Raw genomic sequence first — 21583 nt, 5'->3', positions numbered from 1 at the left:
TTTCTTGCATTTGAAGTGTGTGATGCCATATTTGACTGCAGTACTATAGATAGAAATGCAGTACCTGGTGTGATATGTATGCGTGAGGCAAGGCATTCATGGGTAGAGATTATCACCTGCTCTCTGAAATGTATTTCAAGGGTAAACTGTTTGGGTTGTGTTTTGCGACTCCTGTGTGGTATAAATTTGCATACAATCTGGGATTTTCTATAAAAAAATCAATTACCGTATGTTTACCTAAAATGCTTTTCACTGTGTTTGATGTGAACATTAATATTATACTTGTAGTGGAGCCAGTTAAATATATCTCTGCCAGAACGTATTTAAAGCATCACTAACAAAATGTATTCATAGTAATATGGGATTGAGTTCTGACTATTAACTGTGAGTCAGAATTTATATTCCACTCTGATCCCACTGATTTTTTTTTTTTTTTTTTTAGTCAAAAAAAAAAAAAACCTGGAATGATCTGAGTAGAATAAATACTTAATGACTATTTTCTTCAAACCCAATGAATGACCAAATCCAAGCAAGGTGTTGCAAGATTTTCATGGTCAGATAAATTAAAGTCAGAACCGTCATGCTTGACATAGATGCACAACATCAGCAGAATAATTCAGCATCGTATTCCCTTCAAAGCAGCTGACTTTAAATGGAAGTGTAAAACCCGGATCATATACAATGTCTGAAATGATGGATTAATTCCAATTGATACGGCTATAGCATATCCTAATCTCTCTCCTGCCTGATAGATGCTATAGACCACAGAGGAGTGTCAATCTGTGTTAAACTGTTGACTGTAGGGAACACGGCTAAGGCCAGCAGATGCATTGATTTTGTAACATTTTCTAAACTGCAGTGTTGGCATGCAGAAGAGCAAGACTCGTCCAATCAGTTCCACCTGCTCCCTTAGTTTTTTCCGAATCTGCTTAGTTCACAGTGGAACAGAGTTTACCTCGTGGATGCTCTGCAGTTGCATCTATTAGACATTTACACTGAGGACTGTCCTTAAATGATGACATATTTCTGTGTCAAGAAGCACTTTGGAACTAAAACTTTGCAAAGCCGAGACAATAGTTGATGCTGCTGGTATTTCTTTGCTGTAGAAAAAGTAAATATTCACAGGACTAATGAGGGAACCTTAAAGAGACAAATGTAACACAATGGTGGATTCATTTCTTAATATGTTGTTTTATGACATGAATGCAAATAAATCACAAATAAATGTAGCTGCAGGCTTAAGAGAAACATTAACATTCCTGTGGAACAGCGATAGTTAAAACTGAGCTAACGGTATGCAACCAGTTTTATTGAGGGGAAAAAGATGCAAATAGAGAATTAGACCAGCTTAACATAATTTCCTCTGTTTGCAGTGGGAGCTCCAGCTGTCTGGATGGATTGTGCTTATCTTCCTAAATATAACACCTAATTTATTCTCTCCTCTCTTCTTCTGTCTGCCAGCAAAATACAGCATATTTGTATTTACGCAGGGGTGATACAGAACAAAGGCATTCATTAGTATCATTAAATGGAAACACTGCACAGTTTGTTTTGTGCATGCAAAGCTGGATTAAAAATGAGGGGTGTGCATTAAAATGTATGTTCATTGACAGAGAGAGATAAATTTAGTCTTAAATCACCTTAGGAGATGTTTTTTTTATTGTATTTTTTCTCTCTTTTTGAGCCTTTAATGGTAGGATAATGACTCTCTGCTTCTGTGCCACCTGCTAGCCTGGATGCGAGCCAATGGTGTTGTCACTGTTACTGCAGCCTAGAAAGCCATGCTTGTTTCATGACCTAGAATCGCAGTGCTTTGGACAGGGCAAGTCACGAGAAAACCACAAACTTTTACTGTAGCCTCTAGCAGGGAAATGTGAGATGGGAAATTTGCCACAGGGGGATAATCTATGCCTAAAATGCTTTTCTTTTCACCAAGTGTTGAGAATACAAACAGAAAAAAGGACTTAAATAAAAGATAATACAGTCTGGCTCAATCTCTTAATTGTACACAGCTGTTTAATGGATGAAAGATAGAAACTAATAGGGAAGCAATCCTTTCTGAAAGCTGCTGCTTGCATAAATTAGAATAATCACTTACGACACTCCTGTGGAAATGAAAGACACCTGCTAGCACATTTTTAACCATCTTGATTATTGTGCTCTCCAGTAGTTTTATTCGAACTACAGTAGGATGCTATTGCTGAGAGGTTTGTAAGGACCATGCGTTGGCACTGCAAGCCACAAAGTCTTAATAAAGTCACAGTTTTCTTCCAGCAAGATTTATCAAGGTTTTGTTTTACACCAGGAACATTTGCTTTGATAAGGACATCAAGCGAAATGTAAAACCATTTGTTTTCTTAAGCCCCTCATTTCAAGCCCTGTACAGGCTTTCAGCTTTTAATAGCGAGGAACAGATCAGCATGCAGAAAGTGCTCTAGCCTTGAGGAGGAACAGGATGTCCTTACCTAACATTGTGGTTTCAAGTAAAGTTTATTGGACAGATGAGATGGATAAGCCATTTCTTGTCATTTCCAATCCGGCAAGCCAGTTATCTTTACTGTTTGCAGAGAAGCGACTTGGTACAGAAAAGCAGCACTATTTCTGGGCGCTTGTCCTTGTGTTCCTCATGGACTTTGATTTCACTACACATCTAAGTGAATTTCACTTTACTTACCTGTTAAATTGTGATCTGATTTACAATACATAACTGGCAATAATATTTATATAGAGATGCTCTTGCTTAAATTGGTTCTGAATGCATAGTGACACAGTGCAAATGAAAAGTTAGGCATGTCTTTCATTTCATCACCGTGGTCTTGCCAAACCTCTCCTCCTCCCACATTACTCTTGGTTATCAGCCCATAAAGAACCTCATACAAACCCAAGCTTCCTTCTTACGCCGTTTTTATTGAAAGCTAAGATCTTAAGCCCAGAGATGCTCTACATTTAAAGTGGCAGTGCTTCTTGAAGTAGACTGAAAATACATGATTAACTAACCCTGAACTAACTAATTAATGTCTAGTGTTTTTTTGTGATGTGTTTAGTGTATGTTGAGGTAAACCTTGGAAAATTATTCCTTTGATACACTACTGTATGAATCTGTTCAAACAAAAGAGGAGAACCAATATAACATTTCCCTGTGGCTGCTGTTTCACCAACAGGTGCCCGATGATGGAGTTGTCTAGGTGATGCAATTGGCAGTTGGAAGGACACAGTACAGAAGATAATTATTTCCATCTTAACACCTTTTGTGACATCAAGGCAGATGTTACACAGTCCTTATTTTGTATTATATTTTATTGTACACCTATATAAAATATCTTTACTCATTTTAATCTTACGACTGTGCTTCAGGATTCATCACAAGGGCGTTATAATGCTGTTCTTCTATCTAGGTGTTGTAAACTGTGGAGGCTTCCTTTGATTCCACTTAAAAGCTAAAGGTTTTGTTTTGAAGTCTAAGAATACAGTATATTTTGTTTGTTAATGAATTCACCACCTGTTAGTCTCCAGTCCGCATGGGCTAATCTGTTTAATGGGGTTTGTTAGCATCTGTATCTTAATTGCATGATTCCACCAGCCCCCCGTGGATGAGAAACCCGTCTCTAACCAGATGGAGTAGGGCTCATGGTTCATGCTGCAGTGCTTGTCTTGTGGTTGTGTTAAATACCATCTCATTTGAAAGTACACAATTGCCTTGCTCTGCATAATCTGTTTGCATCCAACAACGAGACATGCTCGTTCTTTGATTTAAATCCGTGCAAAGCTCTTCCTCATGTAACCAACCTACAGTTTATCACCAGTCTGTATGTGGAAAGCTGGAGGCACAGTTGGCGCATAATGAAAACTTGTCCTTGCTCTAATAAAAAGCAGAGTGATATTGATTGAGAAGAAATATTCCCCATGCTTTCACTTCACAGACCTTTCCTGCGCTCTTCACTTAAAGAGTATCACATTTAATTATTAAGGTCAGGATTAGCGATGCAATCGTTTATGTGAGACAGTTCAAATAAATACAATTAAAAAACTCTCAAAGGAGACACATAATCTTGTACAGAAAGCTAATTAAATTTTTCCCCTCTTTATTACATCTTTAGTTTAGTAATCTTTAATAATAACTTTTTATATCCTATTAAGGGCAATCAGACAGATAACTACAATATAAAATGGTAAGTCGTCCTGTTATTCAAGTGCAGTTAATAGTCTTGGCACCCTGTGCAAGGAAAAGCTAAGTTCGTGTCGACCCGAGCAATGCTGTTGAATGCTTCCTCCGTGCCACTTCCCAGAGCTGAACATATTCAAATGAATTGTTAATGAACTTACCAATAATAAATAAATCAGCACACGGTGGTTTAGAAGTGAGTGTCGAGATTCTTGCAGCAGTGGACTCTGACAGAGCTGAGCTACTTTCTATTAATTAATAAAAAGACCAAAAAATATATATTATATATATATATTTTTTTTCTCATTTAATGTTTGTTTTCCAACCTGTACCCCCGATGTGACAAGGGCTGTTCATCTTCTAAGCAAATGTCATTGCTTTAAAAAATAATAATGAAGAAATAAACTACTTTCACACATCACACCAGGAATCGGTGTGAGGTTTCAGATCACATTGGCCATCCGTCAGCCGCCGCGCTGTGCTTTGAGCTGGGGAAGCAGTGCATGCTGGAGAGTGACAGTGTGTACGGCATGAGCCACACAGAGGACCCTTGACAAGTGTGAGCCGTGAGCAGGAACGCCCCTAAGGAAGGGCTTTGTGTGGAGCATGCAAGCTGTGGTCGGAGAACAATACAGAAAATGTGGAAGCCTTTCCAGGAGTACTTTAATTATTTAGTACTTGAATATTTCAACACTTTCTCATCATCGTTAACTGCAAAAAAGAAATAAGGTTTAAGTGCTTCCTGTAGACTGTTGGTGTATTACTTCAGGGCAGAACGATGCCTTACTCCTTGAATTATGATGTCATGTTCATTAAGAATAGCTCTCTGGTGATTTTTTTTACTAAGCATAAATGAGTTGCCAAACTATAGTGTAACTACATAGACGAGTAAAAATAGCTCCAAATGTTGGCTCCTTATGTATTCTTCCTATGTGTGAAAGCATGGGGCAGGTTTGCACTTGTATGTATGTGTATTATTTATGACTCGGCTAATGTCTTTTCCCATCTCCCATTTATTAACCTGGAAGAAGTGATCCGCAGGTATAGGTTTAATGTAGACCCTCTGGGCCCCTTGGGCTCGTAAAGCTTTCACTGCTGTTTTGATTCATGCATTATGTCTTCAACGATGCAGCACCTGCTTCCTGGCAAATGAAAGGAAAACATAGGAACCTTTTTTTTTTTTTTCCTGCCCGCTTGCCCCTTTTTCATATCCCCAAACCCTCTGTGATCTCGCCGCTGTGCCTGCCGCAGTCCCAGCCACCGTCGGGTGAACTGCTTACTGCCCTGCTAGGGGAATAGGCTTGTGCTGAATGTTTGGATTTCTGTAAGATTTTTTAGCACTGCTTGGACATTTTTTATAGTTTGATTGTATGAAATAGCATCACAAAATAAAATTCCTGTTTTGATACTCTTAAGCTGCTATTATATGCCATTGTTACCTGTGTAATTAATTATATTTCTATATGTTCATCTTGTTCTCTTTCATTATTAATTCTTCATCTGTTCTTCATATTCCTAAACCTCCCTCCTTAACTTTCCCAAGTTAATACGTGTTTCTTCTAATGAGGAGAAGAAGCACAAAGAAGTGGGGAAGTGTCACATGACTTCATAACTTCAGTTAAGGAAAGTTAAGGAAAGTTTTTTTATTTTGTACCATTATATTTATTTATTTTTTAAAGGATTGGTAAGTGAACATGATAAACTTAGGAATCTGGCTCGTGGTCTGTAGGCAACCCCATTGAAGTGCTACTAGTGTTGTTATTCCTCATCTGCAGCACCAGCCTTGCATTGGTTTTGTTGGAAAACATGGGTTTGCCTAATGATCCCATGTGATTATAAATATTTTAAAGACGTGTGATGATAAGAAACCTTTTATAACTAAGTGGCAGCTTGTGTTAATCTACACAGGTTTTTCCCCACTCTAGGATGTGTCAGAACTACTTGTTTTCAACCTGAAGGCTTTTAGTTAAACACAAACGGACAGGTGTACATTGGGGTAGCTCTGTGTCGTAGGGTATGTATTATTATTTCATTCATTCCAACATGGAAGGGATTTCCAGTTGCTAAGCAGCCTCGGAAAACGAGGCAGGAAAGTGATTGATTTAACAGGAAGTCAATGAGGCAGGAGGAAATTAACACAGGACATTTTCTTTATTGAAAGATGATGGATTTGGCCAGGACACCAGTGAGAGGACCTTTGCTTTCAGGCCAGAATGTCACAGGCTTTCGATTGTGTACTCGTGAGCTACACATTAATTAAGGTAACGATATGGTGAGGGAACAATAAATATAGTTCATTAGAACTTTAATTGCAGTTTCAGTTTATTTAGTGTAGGCATACATTCCAAATGAATTTCAATCAACTTGTTTTATCTTCAAGATATAAAGTCCCTGAATTACAACAAGATAACGTTTTATCAACTTCAAAACGAGGAGGTCTGGGATTGCAGGGCTGCAGAAGAGAGATGTATGCTTCGTAGAGAACACAACTGCTGCTTTTACTACTTGATGTCACAACAGGTTTTCGTCAAGAGGTGTATAATTAGCACTGCTCTGTCCATTTTTGAAAAGTGATGCTGTCTGGGTTTTTTCCCCCATAATGCAAATGAAAACATTAGCAGTTATCCAGAACAAGTATGCTTGTCTTCTTCCTTGCACACTTACTTTCTACAATTAACGTATATGCTACGTATAAACTTGACTAGTGCAGTTGAGTAAAATTAATTAAGTTTAATGTCTCAATTGTATCCCTACTCTAAATTTAACCCCACTCCTTGGATTCGAGTTTGACACAGAAAAGCTTATTTAGAGATGGGTTGTTTCATATCCCAGACCATTAGGCCTATTTGCTTAGAGTTCTCAATGCAGCTCTGTCCACTGTGTCCAGAGTGTAATGAACATCTAGTGTAGAATAAATACTCTGAACTGGTTGGGACATTTTTGATAATTGAATGGGGACAGCTGTAGTCCTGCAGCAGATGCCTGTGGCCTGTGTGTGCTGTGGTCTCTGCAGGTTTGTTCTGCTCAAGATCCCAAGCTCCCAAGTTCTGTCTAGAAGGCGTGTGTTTGTGTGCGTGCGCAACATGATGAATGGGTTCAATTATATTTTTTTAATCCGTTTTGGGTACTATTAATGGGTGCTGATGTTGGGTAGTGATTTTTCTTATACTACAGCCCTATTTCTTATTCCGTTCTACTGAATGAATACATTAGGTAAAGTGTAATATGGCAACAATAAACCTGCGTCCTTATTAGGATTCCTGCCATATAATGGACTTAGTAGATGTAATTTGGATGGATTAACCATTATTGGCCGTGTTAAATACCATATGTAGGGCCCGGCAGTGTTTGTTTTCCATTTCATTCCACTGTTTTAGAGCCAGACGACCCATGATAAAGCCAATTTAAGATCCTATTAAGTCATTAAAATTCATTTTGGATTGGATTGCGAAAAACTTCAGCCAAACTCCGTCTCTACCTGCATCTTTGGAACGTGTCTCATGCAGATTCAGTTAACCATCACCATTAACGCTGTGCGTAAAAGCAATGATGTGAACTCAATCTCCTCCCCTTCAGCTGGGACTACCCATTCTACATCAGCCAGTGGCAGGTGAAATACTTCAAGAATTTGTTTCCCATGAAGATCATGATTACCTAGATAGATTTTATACAGAATACAATGGGTAATTTTCTTGTTTCCAGATACCCTGTGCTACTGTGTTTTCTTTGTTTTGGACATTGTGCAGTGCCACATGCATGTCACAGCACTTCATTAAAGGGTCCTCTGTGCTCGGGAATTTCATAGTACTTTTAATTAGAATAGGACTGAACTGCAATATTTTTGTTACTACAAATGTTGTGTTTGTCTAACATGGTAATTAAAACAAAGTCTAATTAAGGAAGCTTCTTATAATATTGTGCATAACAGTAATAGCACCTCACCATGAATATGTCTTTAACTCCCACTGCTGGAGAAATAGTAAGATATTTCACTTCACTTTCTTCTTCCTGATGAAATATGAGTCTATTTTTATATTTGATATAAAGCTGTCTTGCCATTGCCAGTCTGAAGCTCACTGCAGCCTCTCCTGAGCATGACACAAAGTGACTGCTTGTGCTGCCCATGTAAAATTGAAGAGGTTTTAATCCCAGGACATCACCTCATCTCCCCCACACACACGTGAAGATGCAAAGACAGACAGGTCAGAGTGTTGCAAGCTTTTTCTTGGTGTGAGTCACAATTAAATACCTCCCACTCTTTGTTTTGAGATGTCCCTGTCTATTTCATTAGCTACTCCAAGATAGAAAAGGAAATCAAATATAAGCAGAGCTCTCTTCCATTAATAACACAAAACATCATGTCTGTACTTTGTATGGCATCCATGTTATGATGGGAATGCCTGCCTAATGGTGTAATAGAAGAAATAATCACCACTTGTTGGATAAACTGAGACCACCAAGCAGTTCAAAAATAAGATCAGAAAGTTGTGCAGATCAACTGTATTTAAAAATAATAATGATAACAATAACATTGAAAATATTTTAAAGCAGCAGCAGTGAATTCAAAATGCAAGAAGTAATTTAGAAAAGAGAATGTGACAGCAAAGGGTTATTAACAGGATCTTTATTTAGTCCTTTTAGCGTGCTATTTTTAGCTGGCTCCATTGTGAAGTTTGTTCAGGGGGTGGTCATTTCCCCCCCCCTCTCTCTCTCTCTCTCTCTCTCTCTCTCTCTCGCACGCATCACATGGGACACGTCACCACACATCGCACACATCGCCTGCTCAGCGCATGGTGGGCACAGGGAAGTCTTTTCATTAACTTGCTGGAGCTCCTTTACTGTAGTTTCACTGCTTGTCTGGAGTTTAATTTCTCTCCCTGCTGTGTAAGATGAACCAGGAGTAGCTGCTCGTGTCTCCAGTTCTTCCATCCCAAATGAGCCGGGTCATATGCATGACTGGGTATAGTGTGACCTGACAGCCTGACAGCGTTGCTGCTCACTCTGAATACCACGGCAGAGCGGCTTCTGTTTCTGAAGAAACGCGACTAGTCTTGGGATTACTGGGGAGGAATGCCTTGGCTTTCATTTCTCCAACTCTGTGTAATTAATGCATGGATCCAGGTGCCCGTGTTTAGCCTGCAACTATGTTAAGTGACCTGCCTTGAAGGTTCAGCTCCTTTGTGTGGTTGTCAATTTATTAGATACCAGCTACATTGCCAGCTGATCGTAGTGTTACTGCTGCTGGAATTGCACAAATCATTTTTGTAATCGCTTCAAGGGACCCTAAAGTTCATATAAATTCAACCATGGAAAAGCGGAGCCTCGGCCAAATTTCTCCCTGCTTAGTCGATGAGCTAAATTAGAAACACTTCACTCTGCTCGAGTAAACACGTTTCTCCAGCTTCTTCCTGTGACTTGCCTCGCACAGCTGCGCTCACTGGGCTAGCTGAGCAGGAGAAGAGACAAAACTATGATCTGTGAGGATCCTGTCAAGGAGCCGGCAATACGACCGCAGCCCAGCAGCTGTTCTTTGTATGGCAGTGCTCTCGTAGTGCCCTGGCATCGACTGCATCCACAGCTGCACGAGCTCACCTGCTAGAGAAACGGTTATGGCTTTCCTGTGCGGTGTCAGTAACGCCTTTCGCAATGATGTGGGTGAGTACCGCAAATACTGAACACTTGGAAGTACTGTGTTACTGAAATATCTGTGATTTCTTTCATTGGTTGCTATTTTATTATTTCTCTGAGCCATACGTTTTTATTTTGAAATTATAATCAGTCTTGAGAGGTTATAGATAGTCTTTAAGAGGGGTGTAGTTTGTCACTAAGTAGAGGATGGGAAGGTATTTCACAATAGGATTTGTCTATTTAATTCTGTATGTTTTCTGTATTTGTATATTGGCTGCAACTGCGTGTATCTGCATAAGCAAAGATTAGCCCAAACCATGACATCGAAGTCTGGGCTGGCCGATGGAGTTCTGTGCCCAGTTGTAAGAGGTATATGTCAGTCGCATTGGTCCCCTCTTTAGTACCTTGTCTGTTGAGCTTCACAATGAGTTATGGTGGCTGAAGGTAAAATCATTAGCTGTGATAGGCCTTATCCATAGGTGTCCACAGCTTAGGTTGACAGCAGGTGAGGCGGACCCCTCTCATGGGGGTTGAATGGTTCGAGGGGAAAGTTTGTGCTATGAATCGTGGCATGTACCTTTTCACCATCTCGCCATCCTCCAGAGGACAGTCACCCAGGGCTATCTTGTTTTACGAATCGTGTGGCTTCCCAGGGGAAGGGCACTGACATTTTTGTTTTTTAAATGAGATTTTCTCTTTCTTTTCTTTCTTTCACAGTTCCAAGGCAGAATTTACTGACCGACATTTACTTTTTCTTTTTCTTTCACTTTGTCTTTCTTTGTACAATAATTAATTCAACAGTTGTTTGGGGACTTGATTCAACTAATTTCCTCCTCTAAGGTTGTAAGCAGTGATGGCAGAGAATAAAACCTTTTTGAGTCAGGTCTTAGATGTTGTGGGCATTTTGTCTGTGAGTATGTATTTGGCTCGTTGTGTTAAGGTGTATTTAAAGCCAAAATCCAAGTCTTCAGGACTCTACACCTCCATTCTATCAGGGCAATATCACATACCTGAGTATTCACTATGAGCTACAAATTGTGAAGTATACATTTAGCCTTTGACAGTCCTTCAAAATGTTTTACATACCAATCTGCCCCATCGGCATCAGCATGGTTTGTATGTTTATTCAATACCTGGGGAACCTTTATAGGAAGACGGGCCTCGAGTATTTTCTGAAATCCTTTATTTACTTGTGCAATTTAAGGAGGGAATCCAATACCACTCTGCATTTTCTCACAGCTTTTGTTTAGTGTGTTTATTTATGATTTTAAATAAAAGGACAAATCAGTCGAGGGAAAAAAACTAATAAAACTACAAAGAAAAAGGGGTATATTTCCATGAAATGCATGGCACACAGCAGCAATGGAGAGGGGCTGGCAGAGAGAGCAGTGCTGGTGAGTCTGCAGATGGGATTGCAGGCTGAAGTGAAACTCCCTGTTTCCACCTGGGAGGCTGTGGCTCATGTCTGCTTGAATGCGCTTAAGTGCAGTTTGAGGCCCCAGAGAATAGCTAGCTTGCTGTTAATGCGCTTGTACCATGTGCTGTTTGTGGAGATGTCTGGAGAAGTGCGCTCAGTTCTCTCTGCGGCACGATGACGTATCCGAGAATTAGGCCATGCGTTTAATGCACAGAAAGCGCTCATGGAAACAAGGAATTTAAGATGTGCAACTTGTGCAGGAGCAGAAAGTACTTAAAAGCAAGCAAGGATGAAAGTGGAATGTATCCTTTCAATGTCAAATTGTTATTTGTTGAGCTATCGATCCATGTCTGTCTTTGAGTGTGCTTGTCTCTCTTTCTGTATGTAATTAATAGTTGTGGTTTCTTTTGAAATGACAACTAATAACCTAATAATAATAATTAGATTTTTTAATGCACTTCAATGCCCCTTTTAGGATTGTAATTTAGCAATGCCGCAAGAAGGTGCTAAAGATTCTGCTCTGGCAGTGACACGTGGAATCTGTTAATTTTTCAGGCTACTGATTTAAATCAGCTGCAGAAAGATTAAAAAAAAAGTAATCATGTGATTACTGAAACCCAATAATTAGTTAGTCTAGAAAATCTTATTGAAACAGTTTTGAAATTCAAATTTAGTTTTACGTAAAGTACGCATTTGTCAATATTTAATATATTAATGTTCCGTGCTCCATCTGCTTTACCCACAATGCAAAGCATTCAAGTGTTCTGGGTTCCCAAAGAACAATAGTGTGAATGGTAAGTGGACTGACACCCCATCACAGCTGAATTGGACCAGAAAGAGATCTGGGTCCTCTTTCAAGGCTAGGGACAGTGTGAATGCAAAGAGAACTGGGCTCTTTTTTCTCTTGGTGCACTTGAGTTTGGATCTTTTAAAGAGCACTATTTGTGAAAATACCCTAATTCTGAAGAGATTTATCAGGAAAGGGAAGCTGCACATCATCCCCTCCTGACTGATGGAGAGCACTGGCATTGCTTTAGAAAACATTTAGTATTTTCTAAAGTTTATCAACACAGGTTTCTTGGCCAGCTTCAGAGTCAAACCTAGTGCTCCAGAACCGAAGCACGAAGCTAATGACATTAGAGTAAGATCATTCATAACCAGGGTTTCTGACAGTAATTTGTGGTTTATAGAGATCAAATATGAGTGGGATAAATTTGCAGATTACCTCGTCATATTGGTCTACCCAAGGGGAATTCTTATCCCAATTTCACAAGCCAGAGAATAATGCATGTTACTAGGATTGTGCTCCACTGAATTCAGATTCCATTTTTTTTTCTTTCTTTTTTTTTTTTTTTAAGCTCTTCCTTCGACCAGGAAACGAGTCCAGCTGGAATGGAGAACACAGTCACGCTGGCCTGTGTCTGAGCACTTTCTGCATTGAAATGAGTATTGCTTCACAATACATTTATTTCAACTGCCTTTGAATGAAGTCCAGTGATGAGGTGCAGATTCATTTTCTCAGTGTTATGATCTCCCCTGTTCCCCGATGACCCATTTCGATCCCTGCTGACAAATGTCTCGGCGCGGCGCTGTGGTGCAGGGGTGTAGATCGTGTTGCTCCTGAAGATGACGGCAAACCTCAGGGATGAGCAGCCAGGCAGACGGTAGACTGTACTGAGCAGCTCCCCTCCCGTTCGTGCGCTCAGTGATGGCTGAGCACCACTTATCGTCAGCCAAGCCTGAGCCATAACACGCCGGTGTGTTGGCCAATTCGGAGCGGTGAAGAGCAAGTGTTTGTTCCTCTCCTCTTCGCTCTCTGCGGGGAGCAGTTACGCACAGCTTCTTCGCGTGGAATTCGCCGCACAGTTTGTCTCTGAAGCGCACAGTGTGCTGCCGACAGCCTGTCTTATTTGTTTATTAGTAACACAAGATGGAACGAGACTGAAGTGCCACTGTGGTGTTCACAGCAACAAAACAGACGATAGGCCTTTCTGACACGAAGACAAGCGGACTTCACATCACCTTATCTTTCAGTTGTCATGCCACAACTATATTAAGTAAATACGCCAAAAAATAATACTGTCAATCCAAGAACAAAACATTGCACACCTCAAGTAGGCATGCTTTGATATGGGCTGAGCCTCATTACATTTTTGATGTGATTTATTGTGTAGGTTAGATGTCGGTTGGGCTCTTCCTACTGTATACTTTCCTTGGAATTGAATCTGTTTGTTTCTAATGTATGTCTTTGGCCCTCATTGACAATCTCGGATTCTGCACACTCACTGTTTGTTAAGGAGAAATTTGCCCTTGACAATTAATAAGACCTCACCCCTCAGTGAAATGAAGAACCCTTCAGATCAGGCAATAAAAAGTGTGAATAAACAGACATCCCATCGGCCAACTCTAGCCGTAGGATTACTGTTGAGCTTTCAGTTTGAGGTGTGAATTCATCTGGAATGAGTATTAGCTTCCCTCCAATATACACTACTGTGAACTAGATGTTAAGCACTGTGTGGATAATTATGTTTTACTGCCAAACACTTTAAAATGTTCAAACTTCTCTTTAACCGTTTGAAGGATCAAAAGAGATGTTTGTGTTCTCTCCTTTGAATGTTGTGCTTCAAATATGGATCTGGGATCCTAGCAGTGAAGAAGCCCACTTTAATGTAGCATAAGCAGACAACATGTTTTTCTTCTATTCTAAATGAGACGGACACTTTGTGAATCGTGTTAATTGATTAAAAAGAGAAAAGAAAATTACTCGTGCTGGGTATCATGAAGAATGCTGGGTACATTTTGAATTGTGGTGCAAATGAATTCCATGTATCTTGAGTGGTTTTATTTGATTCATTCACTCCCAAAGCACAGTAGTAATTAACCCTGATGTCTGCGTTGATTTTAATGTGTTTATTTTCTATTTCTCAGATGAGGGGCCGTACACCAAACCATCCAACCCCTCAAAGCCACCAGATGGGGCGCTGGCGGTCAGAAGGCAGAGCATCCCAGGTAAGGCTGTGCAAGTTTGAAGGCGGCTCTCTCTTCCACATTCTTGAAAATCTGCCAGCTGTGTAATGAATTCCTAGCATGTTTTATTCATCATTGTTCTGGCTAGATAACCTTGATCGGGGTAAAAGTTGTGCTCAATTATGAACTTAATCTCCTTTTTATATATAAGTTTATTCAAGGAACTGGAGATGTTATGCTTATACACATATACGTTTACAAGGACAGTTCGTAAGCAGTGTGTGATATAAACAACTAGGTTAGTGAGAGAGTAAAAATGTTAAGATCCTGAATTTCTTGTGTTGTAAAAGCCTCTACTCCAAGTGCAGACAGACTCCTTTAGCCTGAAGGATGTTGGTTCAAATAATTCCACTTGATGTAAATGGAAATTACGGACGAAAAGCATTGAAAGCCTTAGGAACAGACTGTGCGGTAGAATCGGTACTTTTTAGATAGAAATCAGAAAGAATAAGGAATGAACTAAAATGACTACATTCTCTGTGTTTAGAGCATAACACTCATTATAAGAAAAGCGGGTTTCTGAAATTGGAGCTGATGTCAGTCCCTCTGTGACTAAACTATTAAAGGAGAATTTGTTTGGTTCCTAAAATGAGGGTTTTATGCATCTTTACATGTTGCTAATAAATGAGCTGTGTGGGATTTTTTCCCCAGTTTGATCATATAAGCAACTTTTAACACTTTTAATTTTAAACCTCGTCAAATGATGGAGGGTGTCAATTCCTGGATAGCGGAAACATTACACTAATTATATGTAGAGAGGCATAAATCCATAAATTTAGGAACCTCGCTAGCTGGCAGTGCAGTTTCGAACTCCAGATTAAACTTGGAGCACATAAAAAAATGATCTTTAAATGTAATTAATACTTCCCCTGATCTTTTGAAGCTGAACTTTTCCCTAGTGGTGTGGTACTGCGGGGATTTAGTAAAATTAAGTTAATTTCTATGAGATTACTTAGTCCCTGTATTATTATGGTGGCTCTTATACTCGCACTGGGTCACATTTATCCACAAAAGGGTTTCATTTGCTTACTTCGTGTGCAGGAAATACTGTAGATGAGTCAGAAGGAATATCTCTACAGCACATTGCTAGCCTTAATAAAAACATGTAATTGAATCTTTCCAAGTTCCAGCACAGGGTTTGCTTTTCAATAATACATGATTGCTTTGGTATTTATTTACTTTTCTGTCTTTAATGGTAAATGAACGCTGTAATCTAAATAAGTGAATAAGTAAGTAAATTAAATAAATAACCTTTGCACAATGCCAGCTGCTGTGTGACAGGATTTCAGCAGGATGGTGTTTGAAGCACCCCTGTCTCAGGTGTGTGTGTTTGCAGTGACTGTGTCGGCTTGTGTGACAAAACCCACAGGCTGCGTGTTGCTGGAAGCGGCCTGGATGACATTCAGACTTCACTCACCTGAGACCCATACGTAGGAGCAGAGGAAAGAATTTATAGTGCAGTCCTAAAAAATGACATGAAGTGATGTGCTTTTGCAGTCACCGCTAGTTGTAAGAGTTATATTAAAATATTATCTTAGAAGAAAGGCTTATCTGATTTCACTGTGGGTTTTAAGTCTAATTTCTAATTCCTTGCAGATCTTCAACATATCTTCATATTAATGGATAATTGGGATTATATGCAGTGTTTGGAGGTGGGAGTTTTCACAGATGTTACTTATAAGTACAGACGAAGGGAGGAGATTGGCCCTCTTTCTCTTTAACCCGAATTCTGCATGGGTTTCTTGCCAGTGTGTCTTCTGTGGGCTGTAAGTGTCAATAGTGAGACCATGCAGAGTTTAAAAAGAACCATTGCTTTACACCAATAAGACAGCTGACAGAGGACAAGTGAGAGTTCATTTCACATTATAAACACCTATGAATGAGACTTTACAGAGACGTTAATGAACCTAAATGCAAATCACTCTTCTGCAGTCATTTAGCTTTCTCCTCCTGATGATTATTCTCCCGGGTTGCTTCCAGCAGAGTCTTTGAGATTTAAGCTTTATTTCCTGGGGAGTTTAGGTCAATCCTGTACAACTGTAGTCATTAAATCCTTGTTTTATTGCATTTATATTCATGTTGTTTTATTATGAAAATTAGGGTATGTTTTTGTTTCAGTTTTATATTTTAAGTGTTGGAGGAAAGAAATATTAACATCAATGAGCTAAAAATAAAAAGGGCCGTATGCATAAAATAAGTGTTCTGCTAAGTGCGATCGGTTCTCATGTAGTACTTTATTTGCAGGAAAGTTTAATGCATTCTGCAAGTATGTCGTGAATTTTTGAAAAGCTTGTTAAAAATATATCATAAAGAAGAACAGTGGTTGTAGGATTTCCCTTAAAGTCGAGAGAGAGCACAAAGCTTAGCTTACTGCTTACTGAGCTTACAGTTTTTTGCTCTTATATTTTGTAAGTTGCCCTGGACAAGGGCGTCTGCTAATAAATAAATAATAATAATAACAACAATAATAAATGTAATGGTCAGTTATTGTAATAGAGGTCTTATAATTAAAAAATATATATAGATGTACTTTAATCGTAAACTAAAAAGAAATGTCTTGTATTACTTACCAGTTTTTTTGTCCAACATCACACTCCAGAGATCCTCCTATTCCATTTTGTACAAATCATAGTATTGAAAGATGAATATAGATCACATTGACTGTGTCCTTAAAAAAAGATGCATGGGACAGCCTTTCAAGGATAATGTCCCTTTCATTTAGATGGAGAGACCATGTCATGTTATATCATGGCTGGACAGGTGAGTGAAGCCTGATATGGACACAGCAACAACACCTACAGTGTCACAAAGCCTGTCAAAATACACTTGTTATAATTGACATATAAGTGGCAGCGATTGAACACAAAAGAATCATCGTCTGCCCTTGATTTCTGTCCTCATTATTGCCATAAATCTGTCAAATCCCTTGTAATAGAAGCAGGTTGGACTGCCTTGTAGCTGTTCTTAAGGGAATTCATTTTGGAGTCATTGAAGGGTTTTATCTGTCATTTCCTGCTTTTTCCATCATGCTAATATCACTATCACTCACCAAGACCTGCATCATCCCAAACTCTGAGATTCTTATACCTGAGTTTGTCATCTTGGGAGACCGAAATATAGGAAGGGTTTGCTTTTTGGCCTCCTCTTGTCAAATCTAAATTCATTGTGGTTTAATCCAGTTTCTGGAGAATAGCGTCCAATCGGTTCAAAGGTTTTATTCTATATTTTTAATGTTTGGAAAATCGAACTTTGCATCAATTTAGTTTCAAAACTATTATATATACAAAAAGATGACACTACCGGTGCATTGACTGCCTCGCCTTACTGAACTGTTGTACTGAAGGGGTTGATAAATGTCAAAACTTACTCGATATACAAGTTGTTGAATTCATGACTAACCCGACCTCAGAGAAAGATGGACGGTTTTATTTTTGAATTCAAAGTTGTGAGTTGTGAGGGAATTTACTGTAAGTTTAGACAACCACCTAGAAACACATCTGAGAGGTGATATGCCTCTGTGCCTAGTTAAAGGACTCTGTGGTTTTAGGGTTTTTCTTCCTATTGTGAAGTTTACAACCAAACACACGTGTTTTTCTTGAAGTGACTATTATTGAGTAAAGAGTTCAATGTAGATGAAAATATCAAGATTATTGGTACCTTCCTCTGAGGTTATCCCAGGAAGAGCTCAGCCCTAACTGTTCCTAATGGTTAAGGATATATTGTTTCATAAGAAGTTTTTAAATATAGGTCAGCAGGGAAATGGAAAACAAATATTTAAAGGGCATGTTAAAGCCTATGGTATACCACTATTCCAAACACTTTGTATGCTTCTGAATATTGCCTGAAAGCAACACAATTAGTTTAGGCACGCATAGATAAACCAGCAGAATTAATCTTTTTTTTTAAGCCTATGGCATTCTTATCAATACAGAAATGTCAAGTTAACATTTAGTTAAAGTGCAAAAAAGAATTATCGTATCTTAATAATGTAGGTTTAATGGGCATGGTATTGCATGGCATGAATGCTAACGATTTCAGACTGGGAGCTGAGAAGTGCTGAAATATTTTTCTATTCCATTGTGGCTCCATTCTGTAACAGGACACACATGAATTATGTAAATGCTATGTCTTGCAAGCCCCTCCGGTTTTCCTGTCTGTAATTTGGTTTAGAATACACAACAGTTTTGCTAGTTTATTTACTTGCTGATTTGCTTTGATATTGCATGTGTATACCCAGGCTTTGCTTCTGGTGGTGGCTAGTTGTGGAACCCTACAGGTGAAGCGAAGAATGTAGGGCCAACTTGAATTCCCTGATCTTGCAGCAGACATTGATCACAGCTCAGAAAAGCCACGTTTGACTAAGAATAAGTTGCAAAGTGGTCTTTTTAATGTGTTGTGTTACCTTCAGTGCAGGCCTTTTGATTATCCCCAACAACAATTGCCGTGGTCTACATTTGTTCCCCCAGACCTGACCTGTAGATGTCAGATTCCAACGCATGTATGTTGTGATGACCCTCTTTGATATGGGAGATGGATTTATGCAAAGGAACTGTAACTTCTCTCTGATCAACCTCTCTGAGTGGGATTTCTGACAGTCTGATCTCCATGGAAGCATCTCAATAAAGCATACCATGAATGGTTGTTTCGAAAACTTGAAGACAACATTTTGGTTTTTTTGCATGGACCAGGATATATATATATATATATATATATATATATATATATATATATATATATATATATACACCTAATATTATGAGAGGGTACGATATTTAATATAGCATATTCTTTCTTTAATAAAAGTATTATGGAAATATCTGTATACATGCAATGTTGGTTGTACACATGCTTCCCTCTAAAGCAGTTTAGAAGAGATCCACAAAGCAGGTTGTTCCTGTATAATTTCTTTAGTGATTGGTAGTCTTCCCTTCCCCCCACAACTCTCCTCCGTGAATGATTAAGAATTGAGCAGAAGTTTTCGGATGATGAGCAGATTGGCCCTGAGGCGTCTCCAGTGAGTCACGCTTTCGCTCTGAACAGAGGAGAGGAAGTTGGAGAGACTCCTAGCCCTTCAAAGGCAAAAAAGTCTGGTGAAGATGACAGGTGACACATGAGAGAACAAGAAGAATAGGAGGTCCGTCAGGCCACAGATTGGGCCCATGCTATTACTGCAGGCTCCAGGCAGTGTGCTCCAACGTGCGACACAGTTGATTTGAAGAGTCTCCTTTCATCAGCAGCAGAAAAGATAAATAGTTAAAGATTTCTCATTAAAGATCAAATGAAACCTTTCCAATTAAAAATACTTGAATTGCCAAGAACATATCGCCTGTATTACCTCTATTTAGGTTCCATTATTATAATTTCTGTATTTATGGTTGCAACTTTAGCTTGTTTAAAATGACAGGTTGGAAAAAACCCTCAGTGCACATTTTTCCTTTGTGAGACAGGTGTCATAAAATGGAGATTACACAAACCCACCTGTGCAAGAAAGGCAAGGTTATAAAAGGTTCAACCTTGCAGTGGTTAACTAGGAGTGTAACTACGATGCTGAATTTGAGGTTTGTTCAGTATGCACACTGTCATTCAGTATTTCAGTGTGTGAATGCAAAACGTCCATAATAAATGCAGAATCCTTTCAGGGACCTTCCCATGGGCATGAGCCCACTCAACATATCCTGGGGCCTGAGCTCTGACAGCACTACCCAGTGGGGAAGCTTGCAGGTCAGGAGAGGTTGTGACACTCGATGGATGTAATCTATTCCCTACACAAGCTCATGGCATCCAATGAAGTGAAAGTGAAATGACTGAATTAGTCACGTGAGCTGGACTGGGTGACTCGGTGTAGGTCACCATTGTTAATATATTTATTATAAAGTCTTAGGATAATGAATCCTTATACACAATTAGTAGTAGAGTTAAAGTAGTTTCATGACAGGGTTGGTATGCATTTATGTGCTTTTGTGACTAACCTTCTTATAGAAGTTAGGTCCATAAATATTTGGACAGTGACACAATTGTCATAATTTTGTCTCTGTGTGCCACCAGAATGGATTTGAAAGGAAACAATCAAGATGTACTTTAAGTGTAGACTTTCATCTTTAATCTGAGGGTAGTTACATTCAAATTGGGAAAACGGTGTAGGAATTACACCCATTTTTATATGTGGTCCTCCCAATTTTAGGAGCATAAAAGTATATGGACAAACTAACATTATCATGAAATTGTGAGTTTCAATACTTGGTTGCAAATCCTTTGCAGACAATGACTGCCTGAAGTCTGGAACCCATAGACATCACCAGATGCTGGTTTTCTTCCCTGGTGATGCTCTGCCAGACCTGCACTGCAGTTGTCTTTAGTTCCTGCTTGTTCTTGGGTCGTCTATGGGTTCCAGACTTCAGGCAGTCATTGACAGCAAAGGATTTGCAAACAAGTGTTGAAACTCACAGTTGAATTCATGATTGTTAGTTTGTCCAAATACTTTTGAGCCCCTAAAATTGGGGGGGCATCACATATAAAAATTGGTGTAATTCCTACACCGTTAACTCTATTTGTACGTAACTACCCTCAAATTAAAGATGAAAGTCTAAACTTAATGCACACATTGTTTCCTTTCAAATCCATTGTGGTGGTGTACAGTGACAATTTGTTGACAGGTGTGTCACTGTCCAAATATTTATGGCCTAACTGTATAATCTGCTGGATTGAGCTATTTTAGCTATATGTAATGGATTATTTTAATTTTCCTAATGACATTTTTCCTAACTGTTTAAAATGTTTGCAATTAAAACATTAATCAGCAACTGACACTGAAGTGCATTCAAACACATTGTTCATATGTCACAAATTATAGTGATAATTAATTTACCCACAGTTATTTAATGTGGTATTTACAGTGCAGTTCTACATTAGTGTTATTCCTAATGGACTGAAATTGTCTTTAATTAAAAAAACTATCCTGAACTATCTATAGCATATTAACATGTAACACCATTATTTATTAATTAATTTATTATTTCATTGTTTGATTTAAGAGTGAGTCGTTTGGCAACTGGCTAGGCCACTCCAGGACCTTAATGTGCTTATTCTTGAGCCACTCCTTTGTTGCCTTGGCTGTGTGTTTTGGGTCATTGTCATGCTGGAATACCCATCCACGACCCATTTTCAATGCCCTGGCTGTTAAATACAAGTCCATGACTGCAAATATACATATCAATCTACCTGTTTGATGTGTAGCTGTTTTTGTAATTTGTTCCATAAAACCTCTATGCTCAATATGTCCCTCATTTAATGAGTTGATAACAGTAACTTTCAGCCATTACATAATTAAGGGAAACGTTGTTTACCTGCAG

The 21583-nt window shown here is 39.0% G+C and overlaps 1 protein-coding gene across 5 annotated transcripts in view; it reads left to right on the top strand.

Moving 5' to 3' along the window:
- Positions 1 to 21583, top strand: part of grip1 (glutamate receptor interacting protein 1) — a 205924-nt gene that overhangs the window by 140964 nt on the left and 43377 nt on the right. For 4 of the 5 annotated variants that reach the window (XM_066724613.1, XM_066724612.1, XM_066724611.1 and 1 more), the window contains exon 2: positions 14136 to 14216. In XM_066724613.1, coding sequence (XP_066580710.1) covers positions 14136 to 14216 — 81 coding nt within the window. Of the gene's footprint in view, positions 1 to 8998; positions 9818 to 14135; positions 14217 to 21583 lie in introns of those variants that run through there. The other variant, XM_066724610.1, reaches the window with a different exon arrangement.

This window comes from Amia ocellicauda, chromosome 15 (genome assembly GCF_036373705.1).
Source record: "Amia ocellicauda isolate fAmiCal2 chromosome 15, fAmiCal2.hap1, whole genome shotgun sequence".
Classification (NCBI taxonomy): Eukaryota; Metazoa; Chordata; class Actinopteri; order Amiiformes; family Amiidae; genus Amia; species Amia ocellicauda.
The sequence above is the reverse complement of the archived record's forward strand: the minus strand, read 5'-3'. Positions and strand labels throughout refer to the sequence as shown.